The sequence below is a fragment of the Mastomys coucha genome, unplaced genomic scaffold, assembly GCF_008632895.1.
Source record: "Mastomys coucha isolate ucsf_1 unplaced genomic scaffold, UCSF_Mcou_1 pScaffold21, whole genome shotgun sequence".
NCBI classification, from domain to species: Eukaryota; Metazoa; Chordata; class Mammalia; order Rodentia; family Muridae; genus Mastomys; species Mastomys coucha.
This window is the reverse complement of record NW_022196904.1, coordinates 130,717,816-130,727,048: the sequence shown is the minus strand read 5'-3', so window position 1 is coordinate 130,727,048 and position 9,233 is coordinate 130,717,816. Positions and strand designations below refer to the sequence as shown.

General features: G+C 43.9%; 1 protein-coding gene across 2 annotated transcripts in view; it reads right to left on the bottom strand.

Annotated features, from left to right (window-relative positions):
- Ap2a2 (adaptor related protein complex 2 subunit alpha 2) overlaps positions 1 to 9,233 on the bottom strand; it is a 73,323-nt gene that overhangs the window by 40,339 nt on the left and 23,751 nt on the right. For both annotated transcript variants that reach the window (XM_031388876.1, XM_031388877.1), the window contains exon 2: positions 6,613 to 6,681. In XM_031388876.1, coding sequence (XP_031244736.1) covers positions 6,613 to 6,681 — 69 coding nt within the window. The remainder of the gene's footprint in view (positions 1 to 6,612; positions 6,682 to 9,233) is intronic.

Here is a 9,233-nt window from a genome sequence, read left to right as displayed (position 1 = left end):
AAAAAAAAAAAAAGACCACTGGCTGCTTTTCCAGAGGTCCTGAGTTCAATTCCCAGAACTCACATGGTAGCTCATAATCATCTATAAAAGGATCTGATGCCCTCTTCTGTCATGCTGGCGTACATGCAAATAGAGCGTGCATATCCAAATATAAATAAATAAATAAATAAATAAATAATTTTTTTTAAAGTCCTTTGTGAAATCACCTCATGCCCACAAGGTACTCTGTGATATCCCCCTGGACAAAACTAGGCAACATGGATGCCAGTTCTAAATACAAAGCAGGGGAGAAGCCAAGTTCAAGTCTAAGGAATGATACAAGACAGAGAAGAAAAAATGGTTTTTCTAGAAGCTTTGCTTTTATGCATATTTTTGTTTCCATCATTTAAAAAAAAAAAAAGAGTCTGGAATTGCAACACTCTGAAGGCAGAGGCAGGTGGATCTTTGAGTGTGAGTCCAGCCTGGTCTACAGAGGGAGTTCCAGAACAGCCAAGGCTACACAAAGAAGCCCTGTCTCAAAACAACAACGATGATTATATGTCTATCCAATAGGGAGCCACAATGCTATAACTATTTTGAGATGGCCAAGTGTAAATTAAAAGAGCTGGAAACAGCTCATTGGTAGAATGTTTGTTTAATGTGCAAGAAGACCTGGGTTTGATCACCAGCACCACAGAAACCAAGTGTGGAAGAAACCACCTACAACCTCAGAACTAGGTGGAGGATGTAGAAGGATCAGAAATTCAATCTCTATGATATCACACATTCTAGGCCTGCCTAGTCCACGGAAGACTCTACCTAAGTCTTGGTTAAAGTAGTGCCCTTTTGTATAACTTAACATCAATCATTCAGGAAGTTCTGACTGCCATAAAAAAAAAAAGATATAGATTCAACTTTCCAGTGTTCACTGCTCTGCTCACTTTATCATGTTTTATCTGCTTGCTATCAAGGACTTAATTTCTACATAGACTTTAAACGCCACAAAACACTACATACAATCATCATTTAAATTTACTACCCAGCATTCTCTGTTTTATCATTCATTTCTATATAATTGACCTTGTACCTAGAATCATGAGTCTGCAAAAGTTCCTCTATCAGAGAAAGACCTATTGTTAGGAAATTCTGCCATTTTTGTTTTTAAAACTTTTTTGTTGTTGTTGTGTTTTTGGTTTTGTTTTGTTTTGGTTTTGGTTTTTTTTGGTTTTTCAGGAGACGGGGTTTCTCTGTCCTGGAACTCACTCTGTAGACCAGGCTAGCCTCAAACTCAGAAATCCACCTGACTCTGCCTCCCAAGTGCTAGGATCAAAGACGTGCACCACCACTGCACAATTGTTTGTTTTTGACAGGGTCTCACTATAAGTCCCAGACTGACCTTGAACTGGCAATTCTCCAGACTCTGCCTCCTGAATTTTGAGTTGTTTGCATACACAAGCTCACATTCACTCTCTTCCTTCACTCTCTCCTTCCCTCCCTCTCCCTTCTCATTGTTGTTGGTTTTTAAAATCTCTTTTTTCCTTGAGGGTTTTTTTTTTTTTTTTTTTTTTTTTTTTTTTTGGAATAAGACATTTTTCCCAGAGTCACACCCGTAGAGTGGATTTCCTCAATATCTGGACTTTGTATCCGTCTTCCTGCTCTCTGTTTCCTGCTCAAAAGCTGCCAGCCTTGCACAGCTGTGAAGACAGGCCCTCCCTCCACCCTTCACCGCTCAGTGTGCCAGTCTTTGAACCTACACATTGTATACTAACATATTCAGGGTAGATTCTCTTTTATATATTGTGTTTGTTCCAGATTCTTAGTTCTCTAAACCCATCCACCACACACCTCACCTTCCCTCCCAAGACACCAAGACACAGTCTGGGTATTAGCTTTATAGTCTGTGCCTCCCACCATCTATACACCCCATATTTTCCTCCCTGTCAGCTACAGTTCTCATCCACCCAGCCTTTCAGAACACCAGAGTTTTCTTAAACTACCTCAACCACCTCAGTCATCTGCCATATCTTCATTTAAGTCACCCCAACTGGCCTGTCTGTTCTCACTTCTGACACTTTCTACGTTTCCTACTGTTTATCTTTTATAGCAAACTTCAAATGCTGTAAACCCAGTTCTCTGTAACATGAACTTGAGTTACAAGTCTTCATGATGTTGTCTCTTGGTCCTCTGTGGGCTCTGGCTCACAGGCTCTCATTTCCCTGAACATCCTTGTCCCTCTCTGACCACACACTACAACAGTATATTTAAACCAACTGCACTCAAGGCCAGGAGACAACACTTTCTTACCAGAGGGACTGGTGCTCCTCACCTCAACCCAAGTCTAACTGTGCGGTTGTACACAGTGCCATGTGCCAAGAAAACCCAGCTCTGTGAGAGAGGTGTGGGCCCAATCCTCAGAGATGTAGGGGACTGGTATGATGTAAAAGAGGACGCCCAATCAGGTGGGACCCAGGATCCCTCAAGGAAAAAAAATCCTCAAGGAAAAAAGAGATTTTAAAAAACCAACAACAATGAGAAGGGAGAGGGAGGGAAGGAGAGAGGGAGGGAAGAGAGTGAATGTGAGCTTGTGTATGCAAACAACTCAAATTCAGGAGGCAGAGTCTGGAGAATTGCCAGTTCAAGGTCAGTCTGGGACTTATAGTGAGACCCTGTCAAAAACAAACAAACAATGGATCCTCTACACGGGGATCCATTCTGAACCAGGTAGAAAGGAGTTATGTCCTACGGGTGTCTGAACCTGTTAGCCTCTGCCTATCAGATGTCAGCCATCACCCACCCCCAGCTAATAAGCAATATGCTTTACTTGGAAGACAACTAATTCCAACTAATGGTCATGGCTCTAAGGCCCTTAGGGCCATCAAAACATGGTTCCATATCTTGAAGTGGATGTTGCTGGTTTCTTTGGAGACTCAGTTGTGTCATGTGCTGTTTTTCTGGAAGCTGTCTTATGAGAGGATGTTTTCCTGAAGCACACATGGAAGAGGATGTTTTGCTGAGGAAGACTCTTGAGAGGACACGTGATGTTTGAAAAGAATTTAAGTATAACTAACAGTGAGCAGAGCTCTTGGCGTTGGTTTGCCTTGCAATGCTTCACTGATCTTTGTTGATGCTGCTCTTGCTTTGACTCCTAACTCTTTGCTGATCTTTGTTGATCTTTGCTTGTCGAAACTTTGTAGAGATAATCATGACCAAGAACTTCCCGCAGTATTCCAGCTGCTTCTTGGCGCTTCCACAGACTCATGGCTTCTTCTGAATTGAGCTGCTACTACCAATTTGTGTTTAGTATTTTTGATTGGACTGAATTGCTGTTTCTGACTCATGTTTGGTGTTTTGGATTGGATCGCCCCAAAGAACTACTTTTAAGCAGGTACCCAATCCCCGTTTCCTATTAACCTTCTTTTTCCCTACCTCTGGTAGGTGGACTAGAAGGGAGGTTGAAGCATTTAAGAACCCTTATTAAAGTAGGTTTTGAAAAATCTAAGCCTATACCATATGGACTCCCTTTCTCAGAGCAGTAAAGTAAAGGTACAAACAACCCCTGGCTTCACAAGCAAGCTATGGCCCTCTCCTAGGTAGCCTGAGAATGTTTCTTTTCTCGTGGCATTCTGATGCTCTCAGGAGGTCTTGGGACTGTCTACTCCTCAGGTGACACCAGTGGCAGGACTGGTCTTGGACTTATCTACTGCAGTCTTCCAGGTAGTGCAGACCTAAGCCAACTGGACTCCAGAGCAGACAACTGAGCTACAAGTTCACCAATAACAGATAATAAACATTCTATCATGGATGCACTCCTTCAATGGTCAATTATGCTCAGCAGACGTCCCTGGCCAGTGGGACAGAAGGGATTTTTTTCCTAAACAGAACAGTTTAGCTTCATAAGACTTCCTAGTTCTACAACACTCACATAGATGTTTGTAGAATGCGTAATTTAACACCTCCCTTGATTTTTTTTTTTTCTGGAGAGGCAGGTGCTAGGAATCAAATCTAGGGCTTTGTACTTGTCAGGGGAACACTTTACCAGTAAAGTCCTTAACCTTTTTTTTTAACATTTGTTAATTTTGTGTTTGTGTGTGTGTACAGGGGTTGGGGGGGAATATACATGCCAGGTGTATATGTGGAGGTCAGAGGATAACTTTCAAAAGTTGGTTCTCTCTATAAGGTGGGTTCCAGGGATGATTATGAGACTAGGAAAGTGCCCTTAATCAGTGAGCCATCTCCCAGGCCCCAAAGTTCTTAATCATATATATGTTAGATTACTGTTCTTTTTTTAATATTTATTTATTATGTACACAGCAGTCTGCCTGGATGTACACCTACAGATCAAAAGAGGGTACCAGATCTTATTATAGATGTTTATAAGCCACCCTGTGATTGCTGGGAACTGAACTCAGGACCTCTGGAATAGCAGCCAATGCTCTTAACTTCTGAGCCATCTCTCCAACCCCAGATTATTGTTCTTAAAACAAACAAAAATATCAACATTTGGGGCTGGAAAGATATCTTTGTTGTTAAGAACATAGGCTGCTCTTCCAGAGGACCAAAGTTTGAGTCCCAATACCCACATGACAGCTCATAACCATTTGTAACTCCAGTTCTGGGAGATCTGATGCCCCTCTTTTGGCTTCTGTGGGTACCAGGCATACAAATGCCAAAGAAACATACATGCGGCCAAAATACCCATACACACAGGATAAAATAATATTTTTTCTTATTTCAACATTCAAATGTAATCCATTCTACTTTGAAAATCACAAACTCTGTATAATCATATAGGTTAAAATGTATTTGGTGCTCATCTTTTATCAAGTAAGCAGTATGTATTTCCTTATATAACACAGTTAGAATAGCAGACATAGGCCCTTCACAGTGAGGGTCCAGAGCTGCCAGCATGTGGGAGCTAGACTGGTGGCTGTGTCCAACTCTGCTCAAGTTTGCTTGAGCCTGAGCAGGGGTGGCATAAGACCCCAGAGGCAGGCCAGACTCCACAGCTGCCCAATGGGTTACAGGTGACTGTAAGTCAGTATCTCTACCCAGGGCCTCCCTGCCCATTATAGTGCACTGGTATCCTCTCTAAGTCTTTGGCATTGCAACCTCATCATGGGGTCTGCATCTGGAGATCCAACCATCAGCATTCCCAGCCTGCAGAGAAACAAATGGGCAGCCCCACTCCTTACAGAGCACTGAGTGAGTGACTACCAAAAACAAGTCATAAGACAGTCATTACAAGTTCAGTGTCAGGACTTTCAGAGGCCTGCTTTAAAATACCCAAATTTAACTTTCTGCCAGCTCAACAGCAAATACTGACAAGTAATAATTTAAATTCCACTAGTTTTCTAACTGCCTGACTATCCGGGAAACCCACTTTCCAGGCCAAAGTCACCCATCCTGAGACTCTAGGGGACCACAAAGCCAACTCTGCTGCCCATGCACCTCTTCCCAGGGTGCAAGCCAAGCTCCTCCTCTACTCATCATTTCTAGGACACTCCGGCTGTCCTCCTAGTTCTCATGATATGCTCAGCTTACAGGGTTAGCTGGGCTTTCCCAAGTGTCCTACATGCAGGATTCTAAGCCTGTGCTGAGCAGTGTTGCAAGGCAGGAGTGCTCATAGGAGCACACACCTTTTTGGCAGAAGTACCTGTAAAGGCAGGTCTCTAAGCCAGGCAGTGGTGGCACATGCCTTTAATCCCAGCACTTGGGAGGCAGAGGCAGGCAGATTTCTGAGTTTGAGGCCAGCCTGGTCTACAGAGTGAGTTCCAGGACAGCCAGGGCTACACAGAGAAACCCTGTCTTGAAAAAAAAACAAAAAAAAGAAAGGTCTCTGCCTTCACCTGACACTGGAGTTATGTATAACATGTAAGATAAACAACCACAAGGGCATTTGTGTATTCAACAGACTTCAAACCCTGTCAAAGCTGCTCCTCTCCACACAGTGCTGAGCAGCATTTTCCAAATGACACGGAGTCAGTGTTATTTCCAACACCTAGAAAAAGGTCAAAGTAAGAGCTAGGAAGGGGCTGCCCAACCAATTCAACATAAGCTGCTCTCACAACCTGCATCCCTCATGCTGGATTTACTAGACTAAGTAAGAACTTGATGTGTTTCAGGAGGCTGTTTTTTGTTTGTTCGTTTGTCTGTAAGTTAAAAGACTGTTTCTGTACTTTTCTGATGATTGTGACAAAACTATCTGACAAAAGCAGCTTTAGGAGGGTTTACTTAGGCTCATAGCTCAAGGGTGTGCCCATCATGGTGATGACATCAGCTGTAGGAACTTGAGGTAGCTGGTCACATCCAGTCAGAAAACAAAAGACAGATGAACTCACAGGCCTAAGGCTCACTTCTCTCCTGCACACACTGCTTATGAGCAGGGCTCACTAGGGCCGAGCTGGGAGCATCCCTGAAGCTGGAGATGTGTTCAGCTTACTTTCTCCTTTTAATTCAGTCCAGGACCCCCAGCCCATAGAATGGTACTACACACATTTAGGGTGTCTTCCTACTTCAATGAACATAATGTAGACAATTCCTCACAGACAAGCCAGGTGGATTCCAGACCACAGTAGGTTGACAGTGAAGATTAACAATCATTACAAGGCCTTTGTAGAAAAGAGTAACACTTACCTTTAAATTTTGATCTAATATTTGCCAGTTCCTTGTTTATCCTCTTTATTTCAGCTTCTTTACTTTTACCTAGGAGAAAAGAATACAAAGTAAATATATTGTTCCAATGCCTCTGAGAGCACTCCTTCCTGCTGAGACCCTCACTGAGAACTAAGGACAGACGCATGATTTTCAGTGATGCTGGAGGCAAGGGTTCCAACTACATGGAACACAACCACAGACAAAGCCCTGGGGTCTCCACTTAGCCTCAAAACTTGAAGACGGGAGATAAAACCAAGAAAAGAAGTACACCCTTTCAAGACCAGCAACAGACCCAAGACCCTAGTAGATTGGCCTAAGGTAGTCACAGCAAGGCGCGTCCCCCATGAGGATCGTGAAAAGTAAGCTCCCAGCACCTCCTGGAAGGTGAAAAGTAAGCTCCCAGCACCTCCTGGAAGCAGAACCTCAGTGGGTGCACTATACCTCCAGTTTAATTCTTTCTACCTGTGTGCCATAGCTCTGAGAATGGAAAGCAATCACAACATGCACTAAGGGCTTCCCCCAGTGAGCCATCAGCCATACATCATGTACGCTGACTTCCATGAGCACCAAGGAAATAAGAGTTTAACCCACAAGCTTCCAACTGTCTTCTCTCATGATACTCACAAACTGCAAAGCCTAGCAAATCTACCTCCAATGCAAAATAAAGTTAGGAGAAATGGGAAAACAGCTACTTCATGATGGTCAAACTTCCACTACCTGTGATACCCGATGCTGGAGCGCTACCCATCCTTCTACAAACACTGGCTTCCTACATGCCTGTCTTTACTTGAGCTGGCAGTCCAAATTGGGCAGGGGAATTAACCAGGAACACATATCTTGCCAGATAAGCATGCTGTGTATACAAACAAGTATTTATAAGTATAAATCACTCTTTGAAACAACAAGGAAAACAATTTAAAAGAGTCCAAAGGCATCATGGTGAGTAGCACTTGCTGCACAAGCCTGGGGATCTGAGATTGGTCCCTGGATCCCAGGTAAAGGTAGAAGCTCATGAGAACCAGTTATCTGCTGGCCTCCACATGCACACCACACTCCACACGCACATGCAATAATAATAAATAAAATTTAAACTTTAAAAATAGCTTTGCCAGGCATGGTGGTACAAACTCTTAAGCTCAGCACTCAGGAGGCAGAGGTAAAGCTAGCCTGGTCTATTAGTGAAACCACGACTCAAAAAAACAAAACACAACAAAAGAGCACAACACAACACTGCCCTAACAACCAATAGCTGCCTGAAGATGGAGGACCCTTCCTCTCCAGATGCAGGCCACTGATAGGTCTCCCAAGCTCCAGTACACGGCCCCACACCCATGTAACTGTTTGTCCCAGACATATGTACAGACAAAAACGTACAATAAAAGAAGTAAAAAGTTGTAAACAAAAAGTTTTAAAGGGCTTTCCCGATTAAAGTGAGAAAGGGAAGTGTTGGCGTGGAGGGGAACAGGGGGACAAGCTGAGGGTGGATATGACCGAAATACATTGAACTCATGCATGTTAATTGTAATAAAAGATGATAAAAATATAAATAAAGGATCCTCTCAAGCTACTTCTGATTTAATAGTTGTTTTTCCAAAAGGAACAACCTATCTACAACACAAAACCACAGCAGAGGCCGGCCCAGGCCCAAGGCTGGCAGAACTAACACTGACTTAACCCACATCAAACGCTGCAGGGCCTGGCCTCACACTGCCACTACCCAACTTATCTGCTTCCCAGCAAGGTAGGCCCAAGTATCACTTATCTCCTGTGAATACTTGCTCATGAGCAGGGCTCACTGTGGCTGAACTGAGAGCACTTCTGAGTCTAGTTCTACCCAGCGAGCTCTAGATGTACAGGTGAGGATAGGATCGGGATTCAATGCAGTTGGGCAAAGGGCAGCAAGGCCCAGATCCCAAAACTTCATATCACTGTCCCGAACCCTGATGGAGCAAGTCTTAGGACCCTGGCTCCTATCTGCCACACCTGAACAGCTTAAGGCTCCATCAGGGTGGGCACAGCAAGCACTGGCTTAGCTCTGGTGCTTCCTAAACTGCCAGGAACAAGGTAAGAAGAGCTTTTATTTCTGAAGTTTTCTTCAATCCTGTCTTTAAGAGGTATAGTAGTTCAAATTTATTTGTTTTTTATTTGTTTGTTTGGGTTTTTTTTTTGGGGGGGGGGGGGGACAGGGTTTCTCTGTGTAGACCTGGCAGTCCTGGAACTCACTCTGTAGACCAGGCCTCTGACTCCCAAGTGCTGGGATTAAAGGTGTGTGTCACCACTGCCTGGCCTAGTTCAAATTTATAGTCCCAGTATTCAGGAGACTGAGGCAGGATTGCTGTGAGTTGAAGGCTAGCCTGGGCTATAACATGAGCAAAAAAGAAAAAGGGAAAAAAGGGTTAAGAATAAATGGGCAGGCTTGGTGGGACACACCCACTCTAGCCTTAGCATAGGCCTCATCTCCACATCTCCTGTGGGCATTAGGCTCTGACACATCCTGCTCTACAGAGATATCAGGACGTCCCCAGCCAGAGGCCCAGCTTCAGGAGAAAGGCTCTTGGAACACAAAAGAGAGAGAGAGAGACAGGCAGGCAGGCAGGCAG